Source organism: Oncorhynchus mykiss, chromosome 20 (assembly GCF_057628025.1).
Source record: "Oncorhynchus mykiss isolate SJ-2025 chromosome 20, ASM5762802v1, whole genome shotgun sequence".
Lineage (NCBI taxonomy): Eukaryota > Metazoa > Chordata > Actinopteri > Salmoniformes > Salmonidae > Oncorhynchus > Oncorhynchus mykiss.
Genome location: NC_143041.1, coordinates 48,164,947 through 48,179,487, shown reverse-complemented (window position 1 = coordinate 48,179,487; position 14,541 = coordinate 48,164,947). Strand labels below are relative to the sequence as shown.

General features: G+C 48.4%; 1 protein-coding gene across 1 annotated transcript in view; it reads left to right on the top strand.

Annotated features, from left to right (window-relative positions):
• The window catches only part of LOC110492809 (netrin receptor UNC5B-b), a 71,819-nt gene that overhangs the window by 6,633 nt on the left and 50,645 nt on the right, over positions 1-14,541 (top strand). Inside the window, exons 2-5 of the mRNA XM_090211984.1 lie at positions 377-601; positions 2,092-2,235; positions 3,054-3,157; positions 4,023-4,203. Coding sequence (XP_090068110.1) covers positions 377-601; positions 2,092-2,235; positions 3,054-3,157; positions 4,023-4,203 — 654 coding nt within the window. The remainder of the gene's footprint in view (positions 1-376; positions 602-2,091; positions 2,236-3,053; positions 3,158-4,022; positions 4,204-14,541) is intronic.

The following is a 14,541-nucleotide window of genomic DNA, read 5'->3' as shown; positions in this document are numbered from 1 at the left end:
TGGTGCAGTCCATGAGGAGGAGATTCACTGCAGTACTTAATGCAGCTGGTGGCCACACCAGATACTGACTGTTACTTTGGATTTTGACCCCCCCTTTGTTCAGGGACACATTATTCCATGTCTGTTAGTCACATGTCTGTGGAACTTGTTCAATTTATGTCTCAGTTGTTGAATCTTGTTATGTTCATACAAATATTTACACACGTTTAGTTTGCTGAAAATACATGCAGTTGACAGTGAGAGGACGTTTAGTTTTTTTCTGAGCTTACATATTTCTGTATATAAAGGAGTAATTTATATAATTTAGGCAAATTTATTTTCTAATGGGTTCGCCCTCTCTTTCTCTGTTTCTCTCTTTCTGTTTCTCTCTCTTTAGAGACCAGTGACTACAGCGAGGTGGTATCAGACTCCTTCCCCTCTGCCCCGGCAGAACCTCTCCCAGAGTTCCAGCTGGAACCCGAGGATGGGTTCGTCGTGAAGAACCGTCCGGTGCAGCTCCGCTGTAGGGCCGCCCCCGCTACGCAGATATACTTCAAATGTAATGGAGAGTGGGTCAACCAGAACGATCATGTGACCAAAGAGAGCCTCGACCAGATCACAGGTACAGGAATAGTACTGGAGCACACAATGCAATCACACAATCCCATAGTCTCAAACATTCACGAGCACAAGAATTCACACACACACACACACACACACGCAATCTCATGAGCGCGAGCATTGACACAAATACACATTCTCATACACATACACTCACTCTTAACTTTCCACAACCGTTCATGGATATCACCATGGGGACTACTAAACCAGCCCACACCGTGGATATCACCATGGGGACTATTAAACCAGCCCACACCATGGATATCACCATGGGGACTACTAAACCAGCCCACACCATGGATATCACCATGGGGACTACTAAACCAGCCCACACCGTGGATATCACCATGGGGACTACTAAACCAGCCCACACCGTGGATATCACCATGGGGACTATTAAACCAGCCCACACCATGGATATCACCATGGGGACTACTAAACCAGCCCACACCATGGATATTACCATGGGGACTACTAAACCAGCCCACACCATGGATATCACCATGGGGACTACTAAACCAGCCCACACCGTGGATATCACCATGGGGACTACTAAACCAGCCCACACCATGGATATCACCATGGGGACTATTAAACCAGCCCACACCATGGATATCACCATGGGGACTACTAAACCAGCCCACACCGTGGATATCACCATGGGGACTACTAAACCAGCCCACACCATGGATATTACCATGGGGACTATTAAACCAGCCCACACCATGGATATCACCATGGGGACTACTAAACCAACATTATTAGTCAAACCGCGCATCGCTACTGTACACATTCATTAACATATAATGATCTCAGTCTCTCTCTCCTCTCTCTCCCCCCTCTCTCCCCTCTCCCTCCTCTCTCACTTCTCTCCCCCCTCCCCTATCCCCCTCTCCCCCCTCTCTCTTCTCTCCCCTCTCTCCTCTCCTCTCCTCTCTCCCCCCTCCCCTATCCCCCTCTCCCCTCTCTCTCCTCTCTCTCCTCTCTCCCCCCTCCCCTATCCCCCTCTCCCCCCTCTCTCCTCTCCTCTCCTCTCTCCCCTCTCCCCTATCCCCCTCTCCCCTCTCTCTCCTCTCTCCTCTCTCCCCCCTCCCCTATCCCCCTCTCCCCCCTCTCTCCTCTCTCTCCTCTCTCCCCCCTCCCCTATCCCCCTCTCTCCTCTCTCTCCTTTCTCCCCCCTCCCCTATCCCCCTCTCCCCCCTCTCTCCTCTCTCCCCCTCCCCTATCCCCCTCTCCCCCCTCTCTCCTCTCCCCCCTCCCCTATCCCCCTTTCCACTCCCCTCTCTCCCCTCTCTCCCCCCTCTCTCCCCCTCTCTCCTCTCCCCCCTCCCCTATACCCCTCTCCTCCCCTCTCTCCTCTCCTCTCTCCCCCCTCCCCTATCCCCCTCTCCCCCCTCGCTCCTCTCCGGTCTCTCCCCTCTCTCCTCTCTCTCCTCTCTCTCCTGTCTCTCCCCTCACCCCTCTCTCCCCTCTCTCCCCTCTCTCTCCCAGGCCTGGTGGTGAGGGAGGTGGATATCTCTGTATCGAGGACCCAGGTGGAGGAACTGTTTGGTCTGGAGGACTACTGGTGTCAGTGTGTGGCCTGGAGCTCTGCAGGCACCACCAAGAGTAGCCGCGCGTACGTCCACATCGCATGTAGGTGCAGAGAGAGAGAGTCTGGGGGGGATCTGTGTGTGTGGGGGGGATCTGTGTGTGTGGGGAGGGGGTCTGTGTGTGTGTGGAGGGGGATCTGTGTGTGTGTGGGGGGGGGGGGGCAGTGTGTGGGGGGGATATGTGTGTATGTATGGGGGGGGTCTGTGTGTGGGGGGGGGATCTGCATATGGGGGGGGTCTGTGTGTGGAGGGTGGGGAAATCTGTATGTGGGGGGGGTCTGTGTGTGTGGGGGGAGGGTCTGTGTGTGGGGGGTGGGGCAATCTGCATGTGGGGGGGGGTCTGTGGGGGGGGGTCTGTGTGTGAAATGATGTTTTCTAGAGTTTATAGCCACGTCCCATTATGTTTTATTCCACCCACCATGCTTCAATCCCATTTGAGATGTAGTAGATGTATGGGTAGTGGTGAACGAGTAGACATTTTAGTAGAAAGGACATATTTTTGGGACACGACCTTCTATCCTCGTGAGGACTACAATTGATGTCCATTAAAATACCTATTTTCTCTATCCTTAACCCTAAACCTATCCACTAACCCCAAACCTAACCACTAACCCCTTACCCTAATTCCAACCCTAATTGTAACCCCCCCCCCCCTCCCCCCACACACACACACACACACAGACACACATGTTTATCCCATGTGTATCTCTGTGTTGTTGTTTGTGTCACACCGCTGTGCTTTATCTTGTCCAGGTCGCAGTTGTAAATAAGAACTTGTTCTCAACTGGCCTACCTGGTTAAAGAAAGGAGAAATATAAATGACTAAATAATATAAAACTCTCTGTCGCCCCCTGTCTGCAGACCTGCGTAAGGCCTTTGAGCAGGAGCCTCTGGGTCGAGAGGTGAGATTGGAGCAGGAGGTGTTGCTGCAGTGTCGACCCCCTGAGGGCATTCCCCCTGCTGAGGTATGTGTGTCCTCATCACATCCTCTTCATCGATCGCCATCTTCATCACTCATTCTCTTCATTCACTCCTCATCACTCCTCTTCATCGATCGCCATCTTCATGACTCCTTATCTTCATCACGCCTCCTCTTCATCATCACTTCTTCATCACTCCTCATCACTCTTCCTCCTCTTCATCACTTCTCCTCATCACTCCTCATCACTCCGCATCACTTCTCCTCCTCTTCATCACTTATCTTCATCACTCCTCATCACTTCTTCTCCTCTTCATCACTCATCACTTCTCTTCATCACTCCTCATCACTCCTCATCACTCTTCCTCCTCTTCATCACTCCTCATCACTTCTCGTCATCACTCCTCATCACTCCCCATCACTCTTCCTCATCTTTATCACTCCTCATCACTCCTCCTCCTCTTCATCACTTCTCCTCCCCTTCATCACTCCTCATCACTCCTCCTCTTCATCACTCCTCATCATTCCTCCTCCTCTTCATCCCTCCTCAACACTCCTCCTCCTCTTCATCCCTCCTCTTCACCACTCCTCTTCATCCCTCCTCTTCACTCCTCCTCCTCTTCATCCCTCCTGAGGAGTGACAGGGAAATATTCATATTTATATCAGCAAACATATTTATTTGTTTGGCAAATGTCATCCAGTGTTAGCATTGGGACATTGGATTGGCTCAGTCCTGGGTGACTTGTGTGTTTGCGCTCCTTTGTTGGTGTGTGTGTGTGTGTGTGTGTGTGTGTGTGTGTGTGTCTGTGTCTTTGTCTGTGTGGTGTTCTCTCGATCTTCTCTAACTGACCCAGCTTAGGACTCTAACTGGTCTCCCCCCCCCCCCCCCCCCTCCTCCCCTCTCCCCCAGGTTGACTGGTTAAAGAATGAGGAAACCATAGACCCATCTCAGGACTCTAACTTCCTGATGACCATTGATCATGACCTCATTATTAAACAGGCCCGTCTCTCTGACACGGCCAACTACACCTGTGTGGCACGTAACCATGTAGCCAGGAGACGCAGTAGTACCGCCGCGCTTATCGTCTATGGTAAGTAGCACACACACACACACACACACACACACACACACACACACACACACACACACACACACACACACACACACACACACACACACACACAGGAGATGTTTTTCTGTCTCTCTCTCGATCTCTACTCTCTCTTCCAATTCAGTAGACTTTATTTACATAGAAAGTTAAATCACTTACATTGTCAAAGTACACTTAAACAGCAATATTGGAACCAACAGTGATAAAGTAATCATAACAGTGGTGGTAGTAGTGGATATGGCATTACCATTAACAGCAACTACAACAACAATATCATTGAGAACAACAGTGTTACATTACAGCAATAGACTCAACCTGGCTGAGAAGACACATGACCTGGTAGTAGACCACGCTCAACCTGACTGAGAAGACACATGACCTGGTAGTAGACTAGTCTCAACCTGACTGAGAAGACACATGACCTGGTAGTAGACCACGCTCAACCTGACTGAGAAGACACATGACCTGGTAGTAGACTAGTCTCAACCTGACTGAGAAGACACATGACCTGGTAGTAGACTAGTCTCAACCTGACGGAGAAGACACATGACCTGGTAGTAGACCACGCTCAACCTGACTGAGAAGACACATGACCTGGTAGTAGACTAGTCTCAACCTGACTGAGAAGACACATGACCTGGTAGTAGACTAGTCTCAACCTGATTGAGAAGACACATGACCTGGTAGTAGACCACGCTCAACCTGACTGAGAAGACACATGACCTGGTAGTAGAGCAGTCTCAACCTGACTGAGAAGACACATGACCTGGTAGTAGAGCAGTCTCAACCTGACGGAGAAGACACATGACCTGGTAGTAGAGCAGTCTCAACCTGACTGAGAAGACACATGACCTGGTAGTAGACCACGCTCAACATGACTGAGAAGACACATGACCTGGTAATAGACCACGCTCAACATGACTGAGAAGACACATGACCTGGTAGTAGACCAGTGTCAACATGACTGAGAAGACACATGACCTGGTAGTAGAGCAGTCTCAACCTGACTGAGAAGACACATGACCTGGTAGTAGACCAGTGTCAACATGACTGAGAAGACACATGACATGGTATGAAAGACAAAATAAATATTATCGACATGGCATTGTACTTTGTTGTAGCAGGAGGACACATATTTGGCTGCCAAAACTGCACATTTAGTCTTTTCACCCAATAAATATTAGATATTAGAAATAAAGATTCTCTTAGGTCTGAGTATTTGTCACAGTGTAAAGGAAATGCAGCTCTATCTCTACCTCTCCCCTGGAGCAGAGTGAGCACAGCCTGTCCTCTCTGGGCAGCCAGGTTTGTCTGTGACGACCGGTCTCTATAGACAGAATGTCCTCTCTGGGCAGCCAGGTTGGTCTGTGACCACCGATCTCTATAGCCAGACTGTCCTCTCTGGGCAGCCAGGTTTGTCTTTGACGACCGGTCTCTATGGCCAGACTGTCCTCTCTGGGCAGCCAGGTTGGTCTGTGACGACCGATCTCTATAGCCAGACTGTCCTCTCTGGGCAGCCAGGTTTGTCTGTGACGACCGGTCTCTATAGCCAGACTGTCCTCTCTGGGCAGCCAGGTTTGTCTGTGACGACCGGTCTCCATAGCCAGACTGTCCTCTCTGGGCAGCCAGGTTTGTCTGTGACGACCGGTCTCTATGGCCAGACTGTCCTCTCTGGGCAGCCAGGTTTGTCTGTTACGACCGGTCTCTATAGACAGAATGTCCTCTCTGGGCAGCCAGGTTGGTCTGTGATGACCGGTCTCTATAGCCAGACTGCCCTCTCTGGGCAGCCAGGTTTGTCTGTGACGACCGGTCTCTATAGCCAGACTGTGCTCACTGAGTCTGTACCTAGTCAATGTTTTCAGTCACAGTGGTCAGATAGTCTGCCACCAAGTACTGTCTGTTTAGAGACAAATAGCATTGAAGTTTACTTTGATTTTCTGTGGTGTCTTTCCAATAGGTGATATATATTTTTATTTTTGCTTTGTGATGATTTGCTTGGGCCAGATTTTCTGAGTGCTGTCCTGAGGCTCTATAGGGTTGGTTTGGGTTAGTGAACTGAGCCTCAGAACCAGCTGGCTGGAGGGGACTCTTCTCTTGTTTCATCTCATGACATTGTAGAGCTGTGTGATGGAATGTTTTGGGGTCACTTGTTTTTAGATGGTTGTAAAATTTGATGGCTCATTTTTTCTAGTCTAATAAAGGAGAGGGGTATTGGCCCAATTCTGCTCTATACGCGTTAATAGGAGTTTCTAATTGGAATTTTGATTTTAATTATCCTTTTAATGGCATAGATTGCTTTGTCGCTCAGCTCATTCACAGCCATGTGAAAGCTACCTGTGTTGCTGATATTTAGTCCTAGATACGTGTCATTTTTGGTGTGTTCTAATAGGTCCAAATATAATTTATATTAGTCATCCTGAGTTCTGCAAGTATTTTGGAATATCATTATATTCAGTCTGACAAAATCTGTGATTAACGGTCAGAGCCCAGGTCCAACAGGATCTATGATTAACGGTCAGAGCCCTGGTCTGACAGAACCTGTGGTTAACGGTCAGAGCCCTGGTCTGACAGAACCTGTGGTTAACGGTCAGAGCCCTGGTCTGACAGAACCTGTGATTAACGGTCAGAGCCCTGGTCTGACAGAACCTGTGGTTAACGGTCAGAGCCCTGGTCTGACAGAACCTGTGGTTAACGGTCAGAGCCCTGGTCTGACAGAACCTGTGATTAACGGTCAGAGCCCTGGTCTGACAGAAGCTGTGGTTAACGGTCAGACCAGGTCATCTGTGTACAGCCGACCCTCCTCAGTGGGAGACAGCATCACCAGGTCGTCTCTGTACAGCATACCCTTGATTTCAGTGTTGTGTAGCGTGAGACCAGGTGCTGCAGATTTCAGTGTTGTGTAGGGTGAAACCAGGTGCTGCAGATTTCAGTGTTGTGTAGGGTGAAACCAGGTGCCTTGATTTCAGTGTTGTGTAGTGTGATACCAGGTGCTGGCGATTCTTCTAATGTTTTTGCCAATTCATTAATGTAGATGTTAAATAGTGTTGGACTTTTTGGGCAGCCCTGTTTCACTCCCCGTCCCTGAGAGAAGAAGTCTGTTTGCTTGTTGTTAATTCATTAATGTAGATGTTAAATAGTGTTGGACTTATTGGGCAGCCCTGTTTCACTCCCCGTCCCTGAGAGAAGAAGTCTGTTTGCTTGTTGCCGATTTTCACCGCACATATGTTTTTAGTATACATTGATTCAATGACATCATATGTTGTCCTCCAATACCATTGGACAGCTGTTTCTGACTGTGGTAATCCCATTGGCTTGGAACCTTATTGTTGTGGTTATTTAGACGGAAAACATTCAGACATTGTAAGGGATTTCCTCCTCTTCGTCTGAAGAGGAGAGGTGAGAAGGATCGGAGGACCAATATGCGGCGTGGTAAGTGTCCATGGTTCTTTTAATAAGAAATACTCAACATGAACACAACTGAATACAAAAACAATAAACGTGGAACGAACGAAACCCAAAACGGTACCGTGTGGTGAAAAACACAGACACGGAAACAATCACCCACAAACACACAGAGAAACCCAGGCTACCTAAGTATGATTCTCAATCAGAGACAACTAATGACACTTGCCTCTGATTGAGAACCACACTAGGCCGAAACATAGAAATCCCAAAATCATAGAAAAACAAACATAGACTGCCCACCCCAACTCACGCCCTGACCATACAAACTACATACAAAACAAAGGAAATAAAGGTCAGAACGTGACAGATATATACTCCTCCTAATACTGTGTGTGGCTTCATTGCTTCAACTTGTTCAGTTTATGTCTCAGTTGTTGAATCTTGTTATGTTCATACAAATATTTACACATGTTACGTTTTCTGAAAATAAACGCAGTTGACAGTGAGTGGACGTTTCTTTTTTTGCTGAGTTTATTATGAACATGAGCTTTTAACCCCACCCCTCAGCTAGTCTCAGTCCATCCCACCTATCTCCTTAACCCCACCCCTCAGCTAGTCTCAGTCCATCCCACCTATCTCCTTAACCCCACCCCTCAGCTACTCTCAGTCCATCCCACCTATCTCCTTAACCCCACCCCTCAGCTAGTCTCAGTCCATCCCACCTATCTCCTTAACCCCACCCCTCAGCTACTCTCAGTCCATCCCACATATCTCCTTAACCCCACCCCTCAGCTACTCTCAGTCCATCCCACATATCTCCTTAACCCCACCCCTCAGCTACTCTCAGTCCATCCCACATATCTCCTTAACCCCACCCCTCAGCTACTCTCAGTCCATCCCACATATCTCCTTAACCCCACCCCTCAGCTACTCTCAGTCCATCCCACATATCTCCTTAACCCCACCCCTCAGCTACTCTCAGTCCATCCCACCTATCTCCTTAACCCCACCCCTCAGCTACTCTCAGTCCATCCCACCTATCTCCTTAACCCCACCCCTCAGCTACTCTCAGTCCATCCCACATATCTCCTTAACCCCACCCCTCAGCTACTCTCAGTCCATCCCACATATCTCCTTAACCCCACCCCTCAGAGGCCGTTGCCAGAATATCCCATCAAACCAGGACCAAGCAGCGTGTTGATCAGGTGAAGGACATGGGAAGAAGTGATGGGGAGATGCAAAACCCTTCCTTGGCGGCAGACGGAAGGAGGTAATGGAGGACAGCGATGACGACAGGGTTCACGGCCACGACGCATGCCCAAGAAGCAGCCTCAAACATTTTTTGGGGGGGGGCACACGGGGTGGTCGGCGAAGTTGAGGGGTGAGTCAGAGACCGTTGAGGAGTTGTTGGATAAATTGGAGGAGAGTGAAGCGAGAGAGCTGTTGGTTTGGCGTAGTATGCACGGCATTCGCCCTAAGGAGCCACCTTAGTCAGCTCCCCATACTCGTCCTGCGAAGTGTGTTAAAGTTCTGGTGCAATTGATGCCGGCTATACGCACCAGGTCTCCAGTACGTCTCCACAGCCCGGAACGTCCTGTGCCTGCTCCTCGCACTCTCCCTGAAGTGTGTGTCCCCAGCCCGGTACGTCCAGGCTTCCTGCGACAGTTCCCAGTCCAGAGCTTCCGGCGACAGTTCCCAGTCCAGAGCTTCTGGCGACGGTTCCCAGTCCAGAGCTTCTGGCGACGGTTCCCGGTCCGGAACCTCCTGAGACGGTCCACGGTCCGGAATCTCCAGCTCCATGGCCGGAGCCTTCTCCAGTTCAACTCCAAGGCCAGAGTCTTATTTTGCGTTGGTGCCCAGTCCAGGCACAGCGTCCAGTCCCGCTCCATGGCATGGGTCTTCCTCTGCGCCGATGTCCAATCCGAACACGTCGTCCAGTCCAGCTCCATGGCAGGAGCCCTTCTCTGCCCCGAAGCCCAGTCCAGACACAGCGTAGTGTCACGTTCTGACCATAGAAAGTCTTTATTTTCTATGGTAGAGTAGATATGGGGTAATCGTTGGGGATCATATTTAAGTAGCATTTTATGGGATATTGTTTTGAGTAAGTGCACGTAGCACCTCTGTTGTCACGGTTTCGTTTATTGTTTATTGTTTTTGTTCTGCTAAGTTCCACTATTAATAAATGATGTGGAACTCAACATCCGCTGCGCCTTGGTCCGACCATTATTCCCGCGAACAAACTTAATATTTTCCTCTTCCATTTCACCACAATTACCGACCTGTTTCAATATCCCGGATCTTACTCGTGCACATAGCGATCTCTTGCTTTTAGGGGCGGCAGGCTAGCCTAGTGGTTAGAGCGTTGGACTAGTAACCGGAAGGTTGCAAGTTCAAACCCCCGAGCTGACAAGGTACAACTGTCGTTCTGCCCCTGAACAGGCAGTTAACCCACTGTTCCCAGGCCGTCATTGAAAAATAAGAATTTGTTCTTAACTGACTTGCCTGGTTAAATAAAGGTAAAATAAAAAATAAAATAAAAATAGGTAGGGAGGAGGTTATAGACCCGGGTAATGTGGTGCCAGGACAACAACCAGGTCAACAACCTCTCTCTCAATGTGACAATGGAGCTGATCGTGAACTACAGCAAAAGGAGGGTTGAACAGGCCCCCATTAACATCGAGGGGACTGAAGTGGAGCAGGTCGAGAGTTTCAAGTTCCTTGGTGTCCACATCACCAACAAACTATCATGGTCCAAACACACCAAGACAGTTGTGAAGAGGGCACGACAACACCTTTTCCCCCTCAGGAGACTGAAAAGATTTGGCATGGGTCCCCAGATCCTCAAAAGGTTCTACAGCTGCACCATCGAGAGCATCCAGACCGGTTGCATCACCACATGGTGTGGCAACTGCTCAGCATCTGACCATAATGAGCTACAGAGGGTAGTGCGTACGACCCAGTACATCACTGGGGCCAAGCTTCCTGATAATAATAAACAATGTCTCCCTTAATTTGGTTTTCGTACAGATGTTCACAGGGAGACTGTTGAAAAAGGTCAGACATTTCATTGGCCAAGACTCCTCCCCCCTATGGATAGATCCCATTGAAAAAGTTGCTATTCTGGCAGTCAACAGTCTATTCCGAAGTCTCTCCATACACGCCTTCCATTTCACCTCACAGGGTTCCCAGCCCGTGTCCCCTGTTATTGTCATACACGCCTTCTATCTCCCCTCACAGGGTTCCCAGCCCGTGTCCCCTGTTATTGTCATACACGCCTTCCATCTCCCCTCACAGGGTTCCCAGCCCGTGTCCCCTGTTATTCACGCCTTCCATCTCCCCTCACAGGGTTCCCAGCCCGTGTCCCCTGTTATTCACGCCTTCCATCTCCCCTCACAGGGTTCCCAGCCCGTGTCCCCTGTTATACACGCCTTCCATCTCCCCTCACAGGGTTCCCAGCCCGTGTCCCCTGTTATTCACGCCTTCCATCTCACCTCACAGGGTTCCCAGCCCATGTCCCCTGTTATTCACGCCTTTCATCTCCCCTCACAGGGTTCCCAGCCCGTGTCCCCTGTTATTCACGCCTTCCATCTCCCCTCATAGGGTTCCCAGCCCGTGTCCCCTGTTATTCACGCTTTCCATCTCCCCTCACAGGGTTCCCAGCCCGTGTCCCCTGTTATTGTCATACACGCCTTCCATCTCCCCTCACAGGGTTCCCAGCCCGTGTCCCCTGTTATTGTCATACACGCCTTCCATCTCCCCTCACAGGGTTCCCAGCCCGTGTCCCCTGTTAGTGCAAGTAAAGGTGCAAACTGGTGGACACCTACAAAGTAAAGCTCTGTTATGGACATGTTAGTTTTCGAGTGCACCCTGTGCACCCTGTGCACCAACCTGTGCACCCTGTGCAGCACCCTGTGCACCCTGTGCAGCACCCTGTGCACCCTGTGCAGCACCCTGTGCACCCTGTGCACCCTACAGGGCACACGTCTGATACAGTGTGCAATACGTAGCATAACCAATATCTTCACATGTTTTTGTTTTTCCCTATAACTCCCCCAAGAGCTCTACATGCTGAGTCGGCCAGGGCAGATGTTCTGTTCAAATTATTGAGGGTATTGGGTGGAGGACAGGGTGGTAGCCGTCCTCTCTAAAACAAAACTGAAAGACACTTCTCTTAGTACCTGCTTTTTTTGTGTTTTTTTTGTCTGGTTAATGATCTCCATCTTTTACACCGACTGACTGCACATAATAACATGTTCTGCAGGTCTTGTTTCAGTTACTGACATCATCGGCATATAAAAGGATGCATTTCATCATCATATTTTACTATTTATTATATTAACGGATATTTAACGGTTTCATTTCTTTTGCCAAATCGTTTTATTTTATTTTAAACAAAGCAAACCAAGTCGGTGATAAGGAATCTCCTTGTTTGGGGAAACGAATCTGTACCATATTAATTTGGTACTTTGTAAAGAGACTGGATTGCGTGATAACATTTCCCATCAACCCCTGTCTTTAACAAACTGCTGTCTCCATATATATATATATATATATATATGATGGGATGTATAGAGATGATGGGCATTATGGACAGCATATGGATAGAATATATAGTATATCTGTAGAATAAATGGATACGACAACGATCAACGTTGTTGATTCTTCACAAAAAAATACAGTTTTATATCTTTATGTTTGAAGCCAGAAATGTGGAAAAAGGTCGCAAAGTTCAAGGGGGCCGAATACTTTCGCAAGGCACTGTATACAGCAATAGTTGAATAGGATGGACTTGACTAGAATACAGTAAATCAGTATGTAAACATTATTAAAGTAACAGTAAATCCATTTGATTCCATGTCTCTGTACTTAAGGCAGCAGCCTATAAGGTGCAGGGTTGAGTAACCGGGTGGAGGCCGGCTAGTGACAGTGACTAAGTTCAGAGCAGGGTACTGGGTGAAGGACGGATAGTGACAGCGACTAAGTTCAGGGTATGGTACTGGGTGAAGGACAGATAGTGGTGGATATTTAACAGTCCGATAGCCTTGAGATAGAAGCTGTTTTTCAGTCTCTCGGCCCCATCTTTGATGCACCTGTACTGACCTCACCTTCTGGAGGATAGCGGGGTGAACAGGCAGTGCTGTAGGTGTCCCGAAGGGTAGGTATTTTGCCCCCGGTGATGCGTTCAGCAGACCACACCACTCTCTGGAGAGCCTTACGGTTGCGGACGGTGCAGTTGCCGTACCAGGCGGTGATACAGCCCGACAGGAGGCTCTCAATGGTGCATCTATACAAGTTAGTGAGGGTCTTAGGGGCCAAGCCACATTTCTTCATTCTCTTGAGTTTAAAGAGGCGCTGTTGCGCCTTCTTCACCACAATGTCTGCGTGGGTGGACCATTTCAGATTGTCAGTGATGTGTACGCCGAGGAACTTGAAGCTTTTCACCTTCTCAGCTGCAGCCGCGTGCTCCCTCTGCTGTTTCCTGAAGTCCACAGTCAGCTCCTTTGTTTTGTTGACGTTGAGGGAGAGGTTATTTTCCTGGCACCAGTCCACCAGGACCCTCACCTCCTCCCTGTAGACTGTCTCATCGTTAATATCTACAGATTTTAAATAAAATATCAATATTTTTACCAAAAGTATTGTTATATTGTTGATTGATTGACTCTGGTTTTTCCAAACCCAACAGTGCTATTTGTAGTGTTCATTTCAGATAAATGTTTTTTCTGACATTCCTGAACAAGCTACATTGATGCGATACCAAAATAAGTGATCTAATGATTCTGTCTCTTCGCAGTGAAATCTGAAGAACTGAGATGGTTGTACCACCCCCCACGCCCCCCCCATCCATATGCATAACATTATGTTAGTGTCAAGAATTTTGTATAATAATTTAAAATAAAAAAACTCTTTAAGTTTTCTAATCAAGTGTTGTTTTGTGTATCAGTTCATAAATGATGGCTTTGAGTTGTTTGTCAGTGAGGAGGGTGTGGTCTGTTTGTCAGTGAGGAGGGTGTGGTCTGTTTGTCAGTGAGGAGGGTGTGGTCTGTTTATCAGTGAGGAGGGTGTGGTCTGTGCTTCTACACCTGCATTGCTTGCTGTTTGGGGTTTTAGGCTGGGTTTCTGTACAGCACTTTGAGATATCAGCTGATGTACGAAGGGCTATATGAATACATTTGATTTGATTTGATTTGTTTGTCAGTGAGTAGGGTGTGGTCTGTTTATCAGTGAGGAGGGTGTGGTCTGTTTGTCAATGAGGAGGGTGTGGTCTGTTTGTCAGTGAGGAGGGTGTGGTCTGTTTATCAGTGAGGAGGGTGTGGTCTGTTTGTCAGTGAGGAGGGTGTGGTCTGTTTATCAGTGTGGAGGGTGTGGTCTGTTTATCAGTGTGGAGGGTGTGGTCTTTGTCAGAGAGGAGGGTGTGGTCTGTTTGTCAGTGAGGAGGGTGTGGTCTGTTTGTCAGTGAGGAGGGTGTGGTCTGTTTGTCAGTGAGGAGGGTGTGGTCTGTTTGTCAGTGAGGAGGGTGTGGTCTGTTTGTCAGTGAGGAGGGTGTGGTCTGTTTGTCAATGAGGAGGGTGTGGTCTGTTTGTCAGTGAGGAGGGTGTGGTCTGTTTGTCAGTGAGGAGGGTGTGGTTTGTTTGTAGTCATTTGGTTAAAATCCCATCTGCCTTTCTGCTCAGGATGTTGTATTCTTCAAGGAAATGATGTCATCTGCTATTTATGATACTGCACAGATTTTTTTGTTTGCTGTTTAACGCAAATTCCTCTAATTATTTGGGTCAAATTTGTCTCAGTTTTTATAGATTGATGAGATCAATCCTCGGTTCCAAATATCGGGGAAAATACCGTTAGTGGGGATAATGTTGAAGAGTTTGAGTAAAGCCAATTTGAATTTGTGGTCTTTCTATTTGATCATTTCAT